Source organism: Salvia miltiorrhiza, chromosome 1, assembly GCF_028751815.1.
Source record: "Salvia miltiorrhiza cultivar Shanhuang (shh) chromosome 1, IMPLAD_Smil_shh, whole genome shotgun sequence".
NCBI classification, from domain to species: domain Eukaryota; kingdom Viridiplantae; phylum Streptophyta; class Magnoliopsida; order Lamiales; family Lamiaceae; genus Salvia; species Salvia miltiorrhiza.
In genome coordinates this window covers 3,980,269-4,002,167 of record NC_080387.1, presented here as the reverse complement: position 1 = coordinate 4,002,167, position 21,899 = coordinate 3,980,269, and the positions used below count along the sequence as shown (strand labels likewise).

General features: G+C 38.0%; 1 protein-coding gene and 1 long non-coding RNA gene across 2 annotated transcripts; both read right to left on the bottom strand.

Moving 5' to 3' along the window:
- Positions 1-1,431: 1,431 nt before the first annotated feature.
- On the bottom strand, positions 1,432-3,001 carry LOC131007323 (uncharacterized). Its single transcript, XR_009096027.1, has 2 exons — positions 2,338-3,001; positions 1,432-1,736 (listed from the first exon to the last, which is right to left on the bottom strand). It is a non-coding gene; the product is annotated as an uncharacterized LOC131007323 (long non-coding RNA).
- A 17,728-nt stretch (positions 3,002-20,729) lies between these two features.
- LOC131001543 (formin-like protein 6) lies at positions 20,730-21,275 on the bottom strand. Its single transcript, XM_057928377.1, has one exon. It carries the CDS (start codon positions 21,273-21,275, stop codon positions 20,730-20,732), a length of 546 nt encoding a protein of 181 aa, XP_057784360.1.
- Positions 21,276-21,899: the final 624 nt, after the last annotated feature.

Genomic DNA, 21,899 nt, shown 5'->3' with positions numbered 1-21,899 from the left:
GGAAGCGGAGGACGACCGAGTCAGTTTCGGCCGCAACTCAAAGCAATGAAGAGAATCCTATCGCTACCTCCACTACAACGACCACAGCCAGCCTATCGACCACGTCAGTTAAGAAGGCAACCACCAGCCCCGCAGGCGAATCAACCTCATCACCAGAAACTGTTCGCGCTTGAGCAGAAAGCACCGGACAAGAATCAAGGAATTTCGACAGGTATAGGCGAGTTGAAAGGTGTGCCCATAGTATTTTTGTTCGATACTGAATGTAGAGCCTGCTTCACAACCTCTAAAGAGCAACCACACCCATAGGCAAAACTACTACGGTTTCATCCGTGTGACCTAATTTAGAATTCGAGTTAAGATCGATTAAGCTCGAGGCTAGAAACCTGAGATTGATGCCTATGTGGCACTTGGATATAATAATTTTGGGAATGGACTGGTTAGAAGAAAACCATGCGAAGATACAATGCAAGGAGAGACGGATATCTTTTTAGCCATCTGGCCAAGAACCTACTTCCTTCATTGGTATTGAGAGAAAATGGAAGAAGACGCCGATCATCTCGGCACTGCAAGCAAGAAATCTCTTGCGAAGAAAAGATACAATCGCGTACGTTGTATATCTGAACCAGAGAGAGACGAATCCAAGGCAAACATTGATGGCGTGTTAGTTGTACGAGAGTATAAAGACGTTTTTCCCGAGACTTTACCGGGATTACCCCAGGCCGAAAGCTTGAGTTTACGAACGATTTAGAGCCTAGCGCCGTACCGACGTCGAAAGCGCCATACAGAATGGCCCCCACTGAGTTGCAAGAGTTGAAGCTGCAACTACAAGAACTTCTAGATATGGGTTTCTTTCGACCCAGTGTTTTCCCGTGGGGAGCACCAGTTCTTTTTGTTTAAAAGAATGATGGAAGCTTGAGGCTGTGTATCGATTATCGAGAGTTGAACATAGTGACGTTAAAGAATAAATATCCGTTACCCCGAATCGCTGATCTGTTCGATCAACTACAAGGAGCGAGCACTTTTTTTAAAGTTTGACATGAGAATGAGATACCATCAGCTGAAGATACGATCGGAAGATATTTCCGAAGACGACATCGTGTATGCAATATGGCATTACTATAACCTCAAGGATGTTTGGAAGAGATGCCTTCCGGATTAACGAATGCTCCGACAGTATTCATGGATCTCATGAATCGCGTTTTTCACGAATGCTTAGACAAGTTCGTGTTAGTCTTCATAGACGATATCCGGATTTACTCGAAGAATAAACGAGAACACGAAGAGCATTTGAGGATCGCGTTAGAGAGATTGCGAGCTGAAAAGCTTTATGCGAAGTTGTCACACCCCAATTCTTGAAGGAATAAACTATAACTGGGGTACGACTAAAATCATATAAATGAACAAGGGAAGAACCTTGTGAAATTCAGATAATAGAATAAAAATGTTGGGCAATGCCCTTTGAATGAAGAAAGATAGAAATCAAGTGATACTAATCAATCAACAACATTCAAAGCCTTAGGATCACAAGTTCGGTTTCATGCTTCCGATAACCAACGTTAAATAACATAGAGCTAGAAGTTGAGAGTTTAAGCTCGATAAAAACATAATTCAGAATTTAACATAAAAGTCTTAAGTTGGAGAAACAAAAGACAAATAAAAGCTAGTGTAATAGCGGAAGACAAAATACGGAGTTGAACCCTAGCCTCAGCTCTGCCCCGTCATCACCAGCCATTAACCTGAAAACATTTGAAAGTAATTTTGGGCTAAGTACTAATGTACTTAGTGGACTGCAACCTTTAAAGCATTTCATAATCTGAAGAACAGTTTATCCAATCTTACTGACATGACATAGAAGGTTTTAAAGAGAAATAACTTCTATGCATGTTAAAACATTTTCATATATATATATATATATACTTAATTATTTTGCGCGCGTTTGCACACTCCATTCTGTTACTCGCTGTGATCCCGGACTTCTAGCCACCGACGGATCTCTGTCTCCCGCTGACTTGAACTGAGGGCGTAACCCAGCCAAGTATAATAAACCTCGGAAATTAATCCAGACAGGCCTATCATTTCTATGCTCCGGAACACATCCCGTCAAGCACCCTTATAACGCCTCTGGTTAGTGCCCGATGGAGATCAACCCACCGAGACAGCTAACAAGTGTACACAATTCTCAAACAACGTGTTAGGTCATAAGAGAACCTCAATTGATTAACTGTACGAGCCTTAAACATGGTAGAGTGCACAAAAATATTTTATTGGATAAACAGTTTATATTACACGAATATTTAAGCTCAATAGCTAAATCATACATTTGAAAAATAAGCCCACCTGTCTAGGCAAAGCCTGTCGTTTAACCTTATCTCTGAATCGGAATAGCAGTGCTAATCCTCCTGATGCTCAAAGCCTACAAGAAATCTATTCTTAATAGGTCTCCTTGAATTCTAATCTTAAGTCATGGTGAAGTGCTTAATATTCTATGATTCACTTAGCCGGGTTTTCAAAATTTAATGAATAAATAATTGAAAACATTTCTCTTGAGTTAAGAACACCAACAATATTCTTACTCATCTTTCTTTAATAATTGGAATTATAAATAAAACCAATTAAATCATAAATACTCTTTTTGCAAAATATAATGCAATTTCATGTCATGCTTAGCATATAATAAGTAATTACTTAAAATATGCTTATAATAATAATTTAATATTATTATAAAAATTTACTCTTTGAAAATAATTAATTAAACTTAATAAGTCTAATTAATTATAATAGTGTAGCTCCTTTAAATAAAATATGCACAAATCCAATTAAATAAATACTTGGGCAGCCCATGATTTAAAATAATCAAAGGCCCAACTTAATAAAAGAAAATCGGCCCAAAATTAAGAAATAACTCAGCCCATTTAATTAAAAATCTCGGCCCAAGTACTCATAAAATCGTCCCATAACTAAATTAAATAAACTGAGCCCATTACTGACTTGGCCCAAAGACTCAAGCCCAACTGAAAAAAATAAAAAAAAAAAAATATAGCTCGTGAAAGATTGCTAAATTAAATAAATATGCAATGCATATAAATTCAATAACTAAATTTACAAATATTTTTGTAAATAATTTTTGTTGGAATTAAAAATAAATTCATTTTCTTTTATCCGGCGTGAATCAACTTAATATCTAAGTTCAAAAATTATTCTAAACTTAGCAAAAAGGAACGGGGTATTACAGAAGTCTAGTAAATGCGAGTTTTGGCTTGAAGAAGTCAATTTTTCTCAGCCATAGTGTTTTGCAAGAGGAATTGACGTAGACCCAGCGAAAGTCCAAGCGATACAAGAGTAGAGATTGCCAACCATACTGCACGAGAATCGCAATTTTCTGGGATTAGCAGGATATTATCGACGTTTTATAAAGGGCTTTTCAAAAATCGCTAAGCCATTGACGCACTTACTAAAGAAAGAAGTCAAGTTCGTTTGGACGAACGAACGCGAGCGAAGTTTTCAAGAGTTAAAGAAGAGACTTACTATTGCCCCAGTTCAGCTATTCCGAGAACGGATAAAGAGTATGCAGTTTATACTGATACATCGAGAAATGGTTCAAGATGTGCACTGATGCAAGAGGGAAAAGTTATGGCGCATACTTCGTGACAACAGAGACCACACGAGAGGAATTATCCAACTTATGATTTAGAATTAGCAGCCGTAGTGCTTGCTTTGAAGATCTGGAGACACCGTCTCTACGTAGCACGATGTGAGATATACACCGATCATAAAAGTCTCAAAAAAAAAATCGAACATGCGACAAAGAAGATGGTTAGAGTTATTGAAGGATTACGATTGTGGAATAAATTATCACCCTTGAAAGGCTAACGTTGTAACTGACGCGTTAAACAGAGAGAATTAGGGAGAGTTAGGATTTCTCCTTACTCGAGAAGAGAACCTAATCAAGGAATTCGAGAAGATGAATTGGAAGGTAGTAATACCACCACAAACGACAGAAATAGTAATTTCTGCACTGAACGTTACGTCTGACGTACGATTGAGAATAGTCACAGCATAGAGAGAAGATAAGAAGATAGAAAGTTTGCGAATAAAGATTTGAACCAAGAGAGTAGAGAATTATCAAGAGACGGCAGATAATGCCATTTTGTTTAAAGAGAGAGTGTGTGTGCCTGATAAAGAAGAGTTGAAGAATGAGACTATGAGCGAAGCTCATGACACCCCTTACACCGCACATGCAAAAAGTATAAAGATATGCCAAAACTGAAACGACGCTTTGATAGGAGAATAAGAAGCGAGAGATGGCATCTTTCGTAGAAAGATGTTTGACGTGTTAACACGTGAGGGCGCCACTTTGGCAACCTTATACAATTACACCTATTAGAGACTTCCACAATAGAAGTGGGACCACATAGCCATGAATTATGGCATCGATTAGCAAAATCGAGAGAAGAAAATCCAACAGTTGAGTAATCACTGATAGATTCTTTTGATGTTAGAAACGATGTTTATGTGAGTTTTCCCTGTCTTGGGGAGCATGTCATTTTCGAGTTAACGAAGAACTCAACCCGAGATGTATAGGACCTTATGATATGTTAGAGAAGGTAGGCCATGTAGCTTATAAACTAGCGTTGCCTCCGAGCTTCGCGAACGTCCATGACGTTTTCCATGTTTCTCAATTGAGCAGGTACGTGTTTGTCTCAAAACACGTCATCCATCAAGAAGAAGTATCCCTGGAACCTGATTTGAGCTATGAAGAGAGACCTGATGCTATTCTGGACCGGAAGATCCAACAATTGAGGAACAAGTCGATTCCTTTGGTGAAAATCCAATGGAGACATCACGGTCAAGAGGAATCAACATGGGAACTTGAAGAGAAGATGAAAGAGAAGTATCCAGAGCTTTTTCCCGAAGGTGAATAACTCAAATTTCGGGACGAAATTTTTTTTCAGGGGGGTAGGATGTAACACCCCGTACTTTTCCTATGTTGTGAGATAGTGTCTTAACACTATTGAGAGTACTGAGATGTCGAGATACGAGATTACTTTTTTTTATGACCAGATAAGACAGATTGTCTTTTAAATAGAGATACGAGTGACTAAACCAATGATGGAGTTAGCGTGATGATATTTGAGAAAGGAGTTGAGATAGAGATGTTGAATGATTGAGCTGAGATTTTATTTTATTTCCAACTACCGGGAATAGAGATACCGGATACCGAATTATCAGAGTTTGACTGTCCTATTAAGAAAATAGGAATAATGAGTTGGGAATAGAGTCGAGAAAGAAAGAGTGAGAAACCTTGATAATTAAAGTCGGTCTGAGAGACGTCTAGTTGTTTGTATTTGCCGACTGCTTTGATGTGATGTTATGTGAACTTACGTGACTGATTGATTATGTGATTTCTGTTACGTATGTCTTTATGAGCGAGTTATTATGATTTTTTATTTGAGGACTTTAGCACTTGGAATTTTATTTAAGTTTCCAAAGCAAGTGCGATTTATTTTTACCGGGAAATCGAATGATGCCGGTTTCTGGAAATTTTTCCAAGCATAATATTTTTTTATAATTATTTTTCCTACGAAGGGGAAATATTATAATTGAGTGAGTGCACTAATATTAGTGTTATAATTATTATTTTGGTCACATGAATAATTATACTATGGTATTTTATTAATGAGTGACATTTCCATAGTTATTGTGATTTTTATTTAATCACCCTTCTCACACTTTATTTTAATTTCTCTACCATTTGATTAAATGCCTCAAATTGCCAAGTGTAGAGATTGAGAGAGTAGAGATTGAGAGTGTATTATTGAGAGAGTAGAGATTGAGAGTGTAGAGATTAGAGAGAGAAGTGTAGAGATTAGAGTGAGAGAGATCATGCTTTAATTGCCAAATATTCCATAAGATATCAAAATCTTCTTTAAGATTCACAAGATCAATTACAATCTTGCAAAGCAAATTCTCTCTCCCTCACTTACAATTTTCGGCCACTCCACCTCTCTACCTCACTCATCATTTTCGCCCAACACACACTCATCTCCTTCATCTCTCATTTCCACCATTTTCCTCCATTGATGAAAACCTTCGGAGCTTCCAAAAATATTACCAAACACCTCAATCCACTCTAAAATCTTCCATAAACACATTCTAGCCACTTATAATCAAGAGAATCCTTGAAGAAGAGCTCCAAAGTTAGAGTGAGAAAGTGTGAACTTTGGTAAGAATTTGGGTAAGTGACCATGTTTTTCCATAAATCTTGCTTGAAGGATGTTGTGTGTGTGTATTCTTGAAAGATTGAAGCAAGAAAATCACCCCCTCCCTATTTCTTAAATTTTCGAAAAAGTGGGTCTTCACCCCTTCAAAAAAATTTCTTTTTCTTTTCTTGATTTGGGGTGAAAAATGAGATTTACATGAGGTATGTTGATGTTTGATGTGTGTTGTGATACTATGACTTGAGATGTGAAAATCCGATGGAATTTAGTTTACCCAAAAATGGGAACTTTTAAGTCATGAGTTAAATGATGAATTGATGATGTAGATGAGTCCATGAGATGTATATGATGATGATTGATGGAGTAATTTGGGTATATGATGTCAATTGATGATTTGGATGTGAGTTAGTTTAATAAAATTAGGGATATGTGTATACATGCCCTTATTTGTGAATTGATGATTTATATGTGAGATTAATTGGTTAATAATGATAGATCTATGAATGGATTAAAGATTCATAGGTGTTTGTAAAATTTTCAAAGAGTTTAGTTTAATAAAAATTAGGACTTTTTGGTCTATGTTTTATTAAGTGATTTTGGCTTAAGTTATATGTTTTTAAGCATGATAGTAGTGTCTTGGTATCTTTGATTAAGTCTATTGTAGGCTAAATAAAATTTTGACTTAGTTTAGTTTGTATGAGTTTTGAGTTCTTGTATGATGTGAGTTTGATGCTTGATAAAATGATGTCTAATTGCTCTATGATCATTATGTGAACTTTTGCCATGTTTTGTTAAGAGTTTTATGTTGATACATGGATTTTCATTAAAATCTAGTTTACATGATAAAAAGAGAATAAATATGTGAATAATGAGTTATATGATGTGAAAGATCATGTTTGAGTAATTGAGTAACTTTGAGCATGAGAATGAAAAAGAGAATTTGTTTGATATGTTCGTTGAGACGTTTTCCATGAGATTTGAGTTTATGATGAAAGAAAAGAGTCGAGATTGAGTACTATGAGTATTTGTGTTGCACTTGAATGTTTTAAGTGCTTTAAATGAGCTTTGATGAGTTTGCTTTGAAGAAATGTTGAGTTGAGCATGTTTGCTTGTGTGAATGATTCGGAGTCGTTTTTCATGACGCACTGACCTTCTGTTTTCGAGGGGTTTTTGATACCCAAACGCCATGAAAAATTTTATGGTAAGTATATTTGAGAGTCTTGAGCATACCGGTAAAATTTCAAGTCATTTGGACTTCGTTTACTATTTTTATAAAATGTAAAACTAAAACTGCTACGTTCTGCCGAATTGTTCGGTGAGTAGCTAATAGAGTTAGCTTTTCCAGTAGCTTTCCTTAGTATTCTGGAACCCAAATTTTTATGGTTGCGACCTGAGTGTCTTAGCTAACTACCCACCAAATTTTAGACCTTTTTGACAACTTTTACTATTTTTCAAAAATCAAACTTTTCGGTTGCTAAAAACTGCCGAATATGGTAGACTGTAGTAAAACAGTCATATCTCCTACAATACTTGGAGTTTTTGATCCTATTTTTTTTTAAATGAAACTATACTCGAAGAGGTTTCTTTTGGTATATGTTACGACTCCAGGGGAGTTCGGTACAGAGTCTGGTGAGGTTTTAAAGTTGAGTCAGTGCAGAGTAAAGTTTGTTTTTGACTTGTCTATGTGTGTTTTTCATATGCCTAAGTGTTTATACTTGTTTATGTGCTTGATTGCTATGAGTTTGAGCCAAGTTGAGAGTTAAGTCGATAATAGGACGTGTGAATCCTTAGAAGCTGAGTATACCTAGGGATTGAGTTTTAATGGGTAAATAGACGTTGAGTGAGGAGTTATAGTTAAGATGAGATTGGATTTAGAAATTGAGTTTCTGACTAAGGTTTGTTTTATCACATGAACCTTCGATGACGATGACGATGTGATGATGACATATGAAGGCCCGAGCGAGACGAAGAAGTAAGTTGCCTGATTTCTTTCCAGGATTAGCGAAGGACTTCAGGTGGGCAATATTTTGAGTATATGTTTATCATATGAGCTTTCTAGAATGATTTGATGATGTTATGAGATTAACAAATGTTTTGAGATAAATGATGTTTGAGAACTGTTTGACTTGCCAATTTTTGATGTTGAGCTTGTATGTTACCCTCTACTGATGAGATGAGACGAATTCGGTCCTGCCACAAGCGGGATTTTGTGCACAGAGGTGACTGTGAGCCGTCTTCGGGTCGGCCGGTCACGGTACTTGAGAGGGAGGCCTACTTCTCAGTACCTTAATTATAATGATGAGTTGTAGATGCGGTACATACATGTTGATTACTTTGTCTGCAGACACTTAATTATGATGTTGATTATGAAAACTGCATGCATAGATTCATTTATGCTAACTTATTTCTGTGTATTGCTGAGATGTGGCAAGATTCAAACTTATAGCTCTAAGAGCACTTTTCTTATTTTTCGGCGTTTGCCCACTGAGTATTATGTACTCACGCCCTGCATGTATTTCTAAATGTGCAGACTAAGCGAGGAGCGAGATTGGACTGGTGCTGGTGGGGAATTGTTAGAGGATGTATTTACTTTATCGCATTTCCATTTTGACGATAAAGTCTTGATGATTGATATATATATATACTTTGATTTTCTTTTGAATTTGAGCAATGTACTCACGGTTATATGTCTTCATACATATAATCGATTCGCCTTTTGCTGCAATACTCTACACATTATGCTTCCTTACGAAAAATGAGCGATACCTGTTTTGTTTTTGTTCGTGAAATTCCTGATAAATAAAAAGTTATAACGACGTTGACGATTTTACCCTTGGGTTCCTTTATGATGATTTCCTTAACACCTTTTGATGCGAGCTTCCGCTTGATGTTCAACCTATTCTTCTTATCTTTTATTCTTTTAAAAATAGTCGTATCGATACTCGTACCCCACTATCACTAGTGTCGGGAATCGGGCTGCGACAAGATTCCAGAAAAAATAAACTCAGAATATCACAATTAAACCCCCAAAATAAGAACAATTAGGCATAAATCAACGATCTTCGAGGATTCCCCGGAGAAAACACCCACTCAACAGGTGCCGCTCAACTCTCACAGAAAACTTAATTTCTCTAATATGAAATTATGTAAATCTTATTTTTGTTGTGTGAGCTGTTGTGTATTTATAATTATAAATATAGGATATGGGTCAAATTTATGAGTTGGGTTAGCCCAGGGATCAAATACAAGGAATAAAGATGGGCCTCAAATGAATTAATTCTTATGATAAGCCCAGATCACAATTAATTCATAGATATTAATTCATTCCACTAGAGAATCAATATTGACTTACCCCTTTATTGCCGATGATGAGTCGGGGCTTGTATTTAGACTTATCGAACCACCCCCGTATTTAAGATATCCAACATCCATTAATTAATTAAAGCTTCTGACAATTTATATTAATTAATTTCTTATTAATCCTTAAGTAGTACTGTCATATCCCAGTTTTTAATCACTGATTAAAGACTTAATAATTAGGGTTCGGCATCCATTAATAATAAAACTGATTTGATTTATCTGATGTGATTTAATTGTTATATATGTGTTTTGATGTGCTAAATTCTTATTATTATTTGAATCCGTTTGAGATTTAAAGGATTATTGAGTAGTCAATAATTATTATTTCGGATTATAACTGACTTAGCAAAGTCATGTTATTTAATTTATATACGATAGAAATAGTATTTCTATTATTTACTTGAAGACGTAATTAATTTTCGACTTATAAAACGAGTTATAAAATATGTAATTTATAGAGAGTTATAACGAAGCTTCGTTATATGGGAACCCGAAATTAGTATTACAAATACAGAATAAGGATTTTATTCATCACATTCATCTAGCACCTACACATACTTTTCATTTCCACATCCATCTTACTCTTAAATAAATTGATGGTGTTGGAAACACTCATCATATGCCAACCATTCCACTAAATAAAGAGATTCTTTACACTTTCTCCAGATCAGCCCATTCCTTTTGCCGGCCATCTTCTACACCTTTAACATCTCAACATGCAACTTACTTTTATTTAACCAAAATCAGCAGCCAACATTCCTCCCATTCCTCCTTAGTTCTTCAATAGCCAAAGAAGAGATTGACTTCATTCAAAGCTCTTACAGTAAACCTCAAGAGTTTGCCAGCAAGTAAAGGCTTTACACCAACGACCTTACGGCGAGCTACAGCCTTTGGAGATTCCAGAATGGAAATGGGACGATATTGCAATGGACTTTGTTACAGGATTGCCAAAAACAAGATGAGGTAACACGGTAATATGGGTCATTGTAGACAGACTCACAAAGAGTGCACACTTTCTGCCTATCCCTATCACGTATAGATCAGATAAGTTAGCCCAACTCTACATCAAGGAGATCGTGCGTTTATATGGGGTGCCGAAGACAATCACGTCCGACAGAGATTCTAAGTTTACCTCCAGATTCTGGATAAGCTTGCAGAAGGAATTGGGGACAAGGTTGAATTTCAGCACAGCTTTCCACCCGCAGACCGACGGTCAGTCCGAAAGGACAATTCAAACGCTAGAAGATATGTTAAGGACTGTCGTGCTAGATAGAGGAGAAGATTGGGAGCGTGTGTTGCCACTAATCGAATTTGCTTACAACAACAGCTATCAAGCAACTATCGCCATCGCACCTTATGAGGCGTTATACGGGAAGAAATGTAGATCGCCACTTTACTGGGACGAAGTGGGCGAAAGAAGAATCTTGGGGCCAGATACAGTAGGCGAGATGATCGAAATCATCCGTCAGATTCGACAACGTATTAAAGAGGCCCAGGATAGACAAAAGTCTTATGCCGACAAACGTCGAACCGACTTGCAGTTTGAGTGTGGGGATAAAGTCTTTCTGAAGGTTTCTCCCTCTAAAGGGATTACAAGATTTGGCGTAAAGGGTAAGCTTAGACCCCGTTTTATAGGACCCTATGAGATCCTAGAAAGGGTGGGCCCGGTAGCTTACAGGCTGGCGTTGCCGCCAAGCCTTGGGAATGTGCATAATGTGTTTCATGTGTCGCAGTTGAGAAAATATGTTTATGATCCAAAACACGTGATCCAAAGGGACGACGTTATCCTAAGCCCAGATATGAGCTATGAAGAGAGACCCGAATCTATTCTAGATCGGAAGGTCCAAGTACTAAGGAATAAGTCGATACCCTTAGTAAAAGTCCTTTGGAAGCACCATGATCAAGAAGAGGCGACATGGGAACTCGAGTCTAGCATGAAGGAGAAGTACCCAGAATTATTCTCTGAGGTACAAATTTCGGGACGAAATTTCTTTTAAGGGGGATAGTATGTCATATCCCAGTTTTTAATCACTGATTAAAGACTTAATAATTAGGGTTCGGCATCCATTAATAATAAAACTGATTTAATTTATCTGATGTGATTTAATTGTTATATATGTGTTTTGATGTGCTAAATTCTTATTATTATTTGAATCCGTTTGAGATTTAAAGGATTATTGAGTAGTCAATAATTATTATTTCGGATTATAACTGACTTAGCAAAGTCATGTTATTTAATTTATATACGATAGAAATAGTATTTCTATTATTTACTTGAAGTCGTAATTAATTTTCGACTTATAAAACGAGTTATAAAATATGTAATTTATAGAGAGTTATAACGAAGCTTCGTTATATGGGAACCCGAAATTAGTATTACAAATACAGAATAAGGATTTTATTCATCACATTCATCTAGCACCTACACATACTTTTCATTTCCACATCCATCTTACTCTTAAATAAATTGATGGTGTTGGAAACACTCATCATATGCCAACCATTCCACTAAATAAAGAGATTCTTTACACTTTCTCCAGATCAACCCATTCCTTTTGCCGGCCATCTTCTACACCTTTAACATCTCAACATGCAACTTACTTTTATTTAACCAAAATCAGCAGCCAACATTCCTCCCATTCCTCCTTAGTTCTTCAATAGCCAAAGAAGAGATTGACTTCATTCAAAGCTCTTACAGTAAACCTCAAGAGATTCCAGCTAGAGACCAAATACCAGCTACATCGAGGTTACTCTAAATTTCTCTTTATATTTTTTTTCTAGTTATTTCTAAATCAAGCATCAAAGCAGAACAAATACACACATACGCATAATCACTATATTTTCCTAACTATTACGGTTAGGAGGTTCCAAAGAATTGATTTTGTTAAGAAAAGAAGAACAGAATAATACACACGCACACATGTTTATATATTTTCTAAACTATTACATTTACAAGGTTTGATTTTGCTAAGGAAATGATAAATGAATGATGAAAGAACAGATTTCTAAACAAAACCCTAGCTTTGCTATACTTGTGAATCTGGACTGAATTTGGGGGTTCTTGTACTCTGTCTTGTATGTGTGTCCGAGAACGGAGTGATGGGGGTGAGAGCAGCCGACGGCTGCTCATGGCCGGCGACGGCGCGGCGGTAACCGCCTAGCCTTTGTCCTGCCAAAAACGAGAGAAAAGAGGGTAGAGAGAGAATTGGTTAGGATTTCAGTTTAAAAAAAAATAAAATAAAATAAAGAGAGAGACGAGAAAAAGGGGTAAGAGAAGAAGAGAGGGAAGGGAGGACTTATCTTTTTCCGGCAACCGGCGGCGGGTGGCTTTCGATCTGCCAAAGAGGGAGAGATTAGATTATAAAAAAAAGGGAAGGAGAGAAAGAGAAAAACTAAAGAAAGTTAGGGTTTTTACCAGGGCAAACGTACGGCGATGGCGCGACGACGGCAGCTACGCCGTTGTGCTGTTCCAGATCGTCGGAAAAGAAGGAGCAGGCGGCGGCGCCCCGCGGTGGGGTGTTTGCTGTCCTGTTTCCGGCGGCGGTGCGGTTTATGCCGTGTCCGTGCACGTGTGAGTGTGTAACAGAGAGAGCGAGGCTAGATGAGGGAGATGAGGATGCGACCATTCGGCCGGAGGTGGAGCGCAGGCGACGGCGGCGCACCACAGTGGTGGCGTCTGTTGCGCCTCGGTCGACAAAATGCGAGAGATAAAGGAAAACTGAGGGGGAGAGAAATATAGAGTCAGGGGGAAGAGAGATGCTGAGGGAGAGAGAGAAGCCGCGCCACTCACCGGCGGCGGTGGCAGCGCCGTTGAACGGCGGCAGGCAGGAGGCGAGAGGGAGCCGAGAGGATAGAGAGAGTGAGAGAGGCGTGAGTTGCTTGTCTGTGTTTTGTGTGTGGTGTGTGTGTTTTGTATATTTATATGTGTGTTATAGAATTAGGGTTTAAATTTTAGGATTTATTATTTAATTTGTGTGGGCCGAAAATTTTTATAAAAAAGAAAGAGAGTGGGCCGATTTTTATTTCTATGTGGGCCGATTTTATTTTAATTCTGCTGGGCTCTTTTTGTTCTTAATTGATGGGTTTTTATTTTAGTTGTGTGGACTAATTTTATTTAAATGCTTGGGCTATTGTTTTAAATATAGGCCTACGAATCTTGGCCTTATTTTTTTAAAAAAAAAAAATGTTTGAATTTACACTAAATTATTTAGTGAATTTAAATCTCTTGACTTAATTTTAATATTGAAAGTTGGGACTATTTATTTTAAATGAAGTCCGTTCTTTTATTTAAATTTATTGATGCACTTCAAAAGAAATATTTTGGGATTAATCCCTCATTTTTATAATATTTCAAGGCTTTATGAGTATGGATTTTAAATGGATAAAATATTTTATTTCATCTCAATGGGGTTTAAAATGTCTTATTCAAATTATATGTAATTGAATAATGAAATTTCTCATTTATTTACATAGTAAATAAATGGTGCATGATTTTATCTCTTATGTGAGCATGTGAATTTCTAAATGATATTAAGTTTAAGGATGTTAATTTCTTTTATCTTGTTTGTTATGTGATTTACATGAGGTCATGACTAGTCAAGATTCTATTGGTTTTCGATTGTCTTTAATGGAACGAATTATGGATGCTAGAACCCTAAAACATTAAAAGATACCCTAGGCACGTAGAATTAGACTTTGTCTTATGACAATTTCTTCACGGACTTATCGACTCTTCATTAATGAAGGTCCGGGTGACAGAAAGTGAAGCCGAAGAATAAGCGACTCCACGCCAGCTTTAAGAACGTTTAAGGTGGGCATTATTTTATTATTACGTATATAGAGATCCCCTGCGTGACGTAGGCCTCATATGCGAATATATATGCATGATATGTTTTGACTATTTATTCAGTTCTTATAAAATGCTTATATGTTCAATGCCCTTTATGAAAATGAAAATGTTATGAAAATGAAATGTTTATGAAATGATTGACTGCCAAAATGTTTATGTTTTTATATGTATCCTATCTGTGTTGGTTCGCCAACTTTAAAGGAAATCCAATTGGGATCCTATGCTAGACAAAGGTCGCTAGCTAGGGTTAACGTGTACACTCATGGAGACTGCGAGTCGCTTGCGACCGGTCTTGGCGTCCGTGGTAAGGAGGCCTCCTTCCCGGCGCGTGATAGAAAGGGCAGATATGGATCATATAGACTGAAAATGGGATGCATCCATCTTTATGAAAATGAACGAAATGTTTTAGTAAGCGCAGGTCATTTATTAAAACCCCTGTGTGTTACTGTTATGGCAGTTCAATTTATATATGTATGCATGTTGTATTTCGGCTTATGTCACTGAGTATTTTTATACTCAGCCCTGCATGTATTTCTAAATGTGCAGGTTGAGCAGGCGATGGAATGGATCGGTGTTGAGCGGATTTTCCTTTTGATGTTTATGTAATGAAACCTTGAGTATGCATCTCCATATGCATAACTCACACGTTTTTCCGCTGCAAACACTCTGAATTTGTTATCGTATTGTGGAACTTATTACTCCTTCATTTTGTTTAACTTTCATTTGGGGTTTAGTCGTTATGGCTGGCTCATTTGTTAATTACCCAAGTGGTTATATATATATATACCACTAGTTTGTTGTTATTAATGTTGGTTATTTAGTAAATCCCTTTTTAATTTCCATTTCTTATTGTTCACCCAAGTCATAACCCCGGTTAACCCGTCATTGGGATAGTGGGCTGTGACAAGTACCACTCAACCTTATTATTGCACCCGAACTTAATCAACCTGCAGGGTTTAGTGCAATAAACCTTTTGAGCTCCATAAGAGAATGTTATCATCCTATACCAGATACGGCCACCTAACACAGATTATCAAATGTCATATATAAATTGCTATCACCCAAGATACAGAGTACTCAAGTTAATATGTAACTCTCACCCATAGTAAGTCAAAGTGATACACAAATTCATATATACACGTGAAATCTTATTAGGATTTAGGTCTCATTAAGTCACCGAGATCTTGATTCTTCACTTAGGTCAGACAGAAGAATACATCTCACTGTGATCCTATCAATACGTTTACACACACCAGCATAGATAAGTAACCAAGACAAACTACTTCCATCTATACTGCAGCCTAAACCAACAACTCGTCCTAGAGTCGTCTCGGTTGCGATCAATTTTATATCTCATAAGGTTATTCCAATTATATGGTTTTCTGTGATCTACAACACACCATATAATCTACTTATATAGAAATAATTGGACATACATATGCAATTATGAACAATTCAGATAGGAGATTATATAGTGAACTCAGAAATCATTGTATACAAGCATAAAAGTTTTTGCTTTCAGTATACAAATCCAACAACGACATATTATCCACTTCAAGTTCAATTTCGCCGGATTAGCTCGCCATAAAAAAATAGATAAATTGAAATTTTATGTTTTATCAAGATAAAGAAAAGATCATGTGAAATTTCAAAATCGAACCAAACTTATTATCCATTTCCAAAAGTTCCCGTTTCATACTGGAGTAGTAACCCACAAAATTCACATGTGGTATTTCTTTAATAATTTTAATTGCATTATTCAAATTTTCTTTTCGAAGAATATTACTATAATTTGTTCAATTTTCTTTTGAAATTTTTTTAGTATGAATTCATTTAGAGAAGTTATTGGTATATTTATTCTTTTTTTTTCGCACAAAAGGGAAGATATTAAATCTCATTCCGGGTGGATTCATACAGAGCAGCAAAACATTAGAAGAAACATGAGAAACACGATTGATGAAAGCTGGAAGCATTCCTTAGGATGTCACCCAAGTATGACGGATGAGCAGCATCTCGGGTAAGCAACCAAATGAGTTTCTGGCAGTCTGTTTCTACAATGATGTTATATATTCTTCCTGACTTCCTTGCAAAGTTGTATCCCTTCAAAGCCTCTGATACGTCTTGCTTCAAGGCGTATCGAACCCGTGCTTCGAGCGCACGAAAACTCCAAGCCCTCTTGCGGCTGAAGAGGATAATTTCATTACTTAACCTTAATGGCATGAAACCCTACAATATTTATAGTGCTAAAAGTTAAGAAGGCCCTATCCAACTAAAAAGAGATAAAACAATTATTAACAATAAAGCCCAACAACTTGTAGCCCAACAAGTCCAGCTCATAATCTTGAAATCGAGAATGAATTCGCTTTTCACAAACAGGCTTGGTCTTGGCTATTGGCTCCACCTATTCCACTCTCGCATGTTCGCCCTCCATATCTCTCACATTCTCACCTAACGTATCATCCCTATCTGTTGGAAAAACCACCTTGTCCTTAAGGTGCAAATCTGGGTATAAACTCGCCATTTCCGTAGCATACTCCCAAGTAGACTCCTCAGGCGGGACGCCCTGCCACTGAATTAGCACCATTGTCTCCATCTTACCACGATGTAGAACCTCCTTAGTTCTGCAAATAGCCGAAGGAACGTGTTCCGCCTTTCCTTCAACATCACCAGCAGGTAACTCAGAAATCGCCATGTCGTGCACAGAACGGTCGTAGTAAAGAAACATGGAAAATAGGGTGAATTTTTTATCCCTCGGGCAACTCAAGACGATAAGCAACTAACCCAATACGCTCCACCATTGTATACGGACCATAATACTTCTTTGCTAACTTGTTGAATCCTCTGCGCACCACGACATTTGGCGATATAGCTGTAGCTTCACAAGCACGGGATCCCCAAATTGAAATTCTACGTCGCGTCGTTTACGGTTGGGTTGTTGTTGCATACAATGTTGAGCCTGTAGTAAGTTGTTCTTTAGTTCACGTAACAACTCATCACAAGACAACAATTGCTCTTCCAAGGAGTGAATGTTCGTGGATCCCTCTTGATAGGCCAACAGTGGGGGAGAAAGTCTTCCATACAATGCTTGGTAAGGTGCAATGAGTAAACCGCTATGATAATTAGTGTTATAATAATACTCAGCCCAACATAAAAACTATCCCAAAGATTTTGGCTTGTCCGCAACATAAGCTTGCAAATATTGCTCTAATCCACGGTTCACTACCTCAGTTTGCCCATCAGTTTGCGGGTGGTAGGCATTGTTGTGCAACAGTTTCGTGCCACTTAATTTGAACAATTTAGACCAAAAATGACTAAGGAAAATCGGATCACGATCAGAGACAATCATTTGCGGGAAACCATGTAGCTTCACGACCACTTCCACGAAGACTTTAGCCACTTTGGAAGCAGTGAACTGTGTTGGGAGTGCTGTAAAATGTGCATATTTAGAGAGGCGGTCCACCACAACAAGAATGATAGTGTTACTTTGAAAGTTCGGCAATCCCGTAATGAAATCCATAGAGATATCTTCCCACACTTGACTGGGAATAGGAAGTGGTTGTATTAAACCTGCTGGCGGTTGTGTGGCTACCTTAATCTGTTGGCACACCGCACATTGACCCACATATTGCTCGACGTCCTTTCGCAGTCCAGGCCAGTAATAAGTTGCTACTATCCGCACCAATGTTCTTTTGATACCACCATGCCCTGCCATTGGGGAAGAATGATATTCGTGGAGAATGCGTTCACGAAGGGATAACTTAGGACTGATATATAAATGATTTTTGTAGAATAACAGCCCCTCACGCACCAAATAGTCGAGTGATAACTCCCCCTTAGAGAATCTCTCATGGAGTTGAACCATATCTTCCAATTCACGATTCTCCGATCTGATTTCCGCTACAAAAGTAGAAACCGAAAATGAAACCGACAACACTGCTAATTCGGCATCATGGCAGCCATCACCTTCACGTCGTGATAAAGCATCGACAACCTTATTAGTGATGCCCATCTTGTACTCGATAGTAAAGTCGTACCCCAACAGCTTCCTGACATGATGTTGTTTATCAAGCGTGAGTACCGTCTGTTGAAACAACTCCTTAATGCTCTTTGATCGGTTTGAATAATGAAGGGCCGTCCCAACAAGTATTGTCTCCACTTTTGAACAGCCTCTGTGATAGCATATAACTCTTTATTATAGGTGGATGAGTGTTGTATTTTCTGGCCCAATTTCTTGCTAAAATAAGCAACGGGCTTCCGTTCTTGCATCAAAACTGCTCCAATTCCTGAGCCGCTGGCATCTGCCTCAATAACAAATGGTAGCTCAAAATTCAGAAGCCTCAAAACAGGTGCACGAGTCATCGCCAATTTCAATTCCTCGAAGGCGCCTGCTACAGCTTCAGTCCAGACGAAGGCTTCTTTATTTAAAAGATCGGTTAGCGGGGCGGCGATCCTCGCATAACCTTCTACAAATTGTTGATAATAACTGGTGAGACCCAAGAAACCGTGTAATTGTTTCACCGTTCGGGGCGTTTGCCAACCTGTCATGGCTGAAATTTTAGAAGGATCGGGGTGTAGTCCCTGCGCGTCGATCACGTGCCCCAAATACTCTACTGAAGTTTGACAAAAAGTGCACTTAGAAAGCTTAACCAAAAATTTATTCTTAACCGAACATTTAAGAATTTGTTGCAGATGACCAACTTGCTCTTGCTCTGTCTCACTATAAATCAAAATATCGTTAAAGAATACCACAACAAATCGACGCAAGTAAGGAGATAGAGTATGATTCATTAATGCCTGAAAAGTTGAAGGAGCATTAGTCAATCCAAAAGGCATGACCAAGAATTTGTAGTGCCCTTCATGAGTCCGAAAAATGGTTTTGTGGATATCCTTTCCATGCATACGGATTTGATGATATCCAGTGCGAAGGTCCAATTTAGAAAAATACCTTGCTTTTCCCAATTCGTCGAGCAGCTCATCTATAGTGGGAATCGGAAACTTATCCTTGATTGTCATGGCGTTTAAAGCTCTGTAATCAACATAGAATCTATAGGTGCTATCTTTTTTTTGGACCAACAGGACAGGCGACGAGAATGGGCTTTGACTCTGTGACACCCAAATCCAATTTAAATTTAAATGAAAACGCACGCAGAAAATCATGACTATAAATAAGTAATTAATGTGAAAATAAAGAAATAAATATCTTATTTTAAAATACTTTACTAAACATAACATTTTAAGTAAAACTAAATTCAAAATATTTGATTAGCCATTCGACCTTCCACGCGCCTCCGATTTTAGAAACTTGAAAATGTTAAATATGGGATGAGCATACAGAGTACACTCAGTGTGGAAACATGCAATAATTGTCTACGTTAATAAAATGGTAATACATATGATCATAACATTTCATAACACTTGCTCGCACGGTAGCATACCAAGGACCTTTCCGTCATGGACCCATTCAACGGGCCCCTGGCGATAATTAAATGGTTGCAACCTTAACTTTTACATTTATATCCCATTGTGGCATACCAAGGATCTTTCCATCCTGGACCCATTCAACGGGCCCCTAGCGATATATAATTTAACTCACATATGGTAAACACATAATATTAAAATGGACAAGAATTAACCACGGCATGTACTGAAATAAATCCCACACCTGAAACTTGAACTTCGACTTGAATGTTATCTTGAATAATTCAATCAAAAGTAACGTCCTAGTCGTACCGCACCTAGTCAGATAAAATTCAATAATAAAATATAAGGGCCTATTTATGAAAATAATTTAATACATAAAAATCTATTCTTTAAAATCCTTAAAAACATTGTTTAGTTAATAAAATATAATAAAATATTTAAAGATCTTTTAATTAATAACAAATCCAATTTCAATTAAAAATACTAAAGCCTAAATTAAAGGTTAATTTAATAATCCCTCCGTCCCGTTAATCATGGCTCAAAACTTTTCGGCACGGGTATTTAGGAGACAAAAATTAAGGGAAATAAGGTGTGAGTCATATAATTAGTGTCATCTTAAACTGATTTTAGTAGTTGTTAATCAAGTACACAGTATCTACAATACCGCCATTTCCCCCCAAAATCCGGTGCCGGTGCCGGCGCCGCCACTCTTAACACCGGCGAGGTTACAACCACCATCTACAACACCACCATTTTCCCCCAAAATCTGCAACAGAGCCAACAACACCATTTTTCCCTCTCTTGCTCCGATTAACAGCAACAGCAAAGATCAAAACTCAAAACTTCAAAATCAACAAAAATCAAAAATTAAAATTTCAAAATCAAATCAACCAAAACCAGAAATCTGTTTGGATAGAGGTAGTGGAGGGTGGAGGCGGTGGAACCTCTACAAAAAGAAATCTTAGGGTTTTGCAGTGGAGGTGGCGTGGGAGGGTGGTGGAGACGCGAGGCGGTTGAGGGTGTTGGAGGCACGAGGCAGGAGGGTGGTGGAGGCGGTGGAGGCGGCGCAGGAGACGAGAGGCCTGAGGGTGGTGGAGGCGCGCAGAAGGGTGGTGGAGGCGGTGGAGCGCGCAGGAGGATGGTGGTAGCGGCGCAGGAGACGGGAGGGTTGAGGGTGGTGGAGGCGCGCAGGAGGATGGTGGAGGCGGTGGAGCGCGCAAGAGGATGGTGGTAGCGGCGCAGGAGACGGGAGGGTTGAGGGTGGTGGAGGCGCACAGGAGGATGGTGGAGGCGGTGGAGCGCACAGGAGAATGGTGGAGGCGGCGGAGGCGAGAGGTCTGAGGATGATGGAGGGCGCAGGAGGGTGGTGGAGACGATGGAGGAGGCGAGAGGCTTGAGGGTGGTGGAGGATGGTGGAGGCGGCGCATATGAGAGAGAGAGAGAGAGAGAGAGAGAGCAGAAAGCGGCGGGAGGGGGTTGGGTAGATTTAGGGTTTCTAATTAACTTTATATAGTGAACTTAATTAAGTTGTTAATAGTTCCCTAATTATGGCTCAAAAAGGAAACGAGCCAAGTAGCTTGGGACGGCCCAAAAAGGAATACGAGCCATGAATAATGGGACGGAGGGAGTAATAAAATAAGGCCTAATAAAGGTTAGGCTTTCATAAGTATTCATTTAGGCCCAAACTTGAATTGAAAATATTTGAGAACATAAATTTCTATTTCTAGAGTCAAAATCTTTAAATTTATTCATTTAACTAGGGGTGCGACTAGACAATTCATCACAAACTCGACTGATAGATATATATTTTAATAACTCAAAAATTTAATAATTTTCAAATAAAAATTGCAAAGGAAATAAACGGTTTTGGGTTGTGACAAACCTAGCCACTTAAAAAAAATTCGTCCTCGAAATTTAACAATTTTGGCTGCAATAATCTTCAACATAATAACTTGAAATAATGAACTTGAACTTTCTGATAATAACTTCAATTATTGCAGCAAATTTCAACATACTTTCAACGTAAATAATTTATACTCATCCCCTTGAAA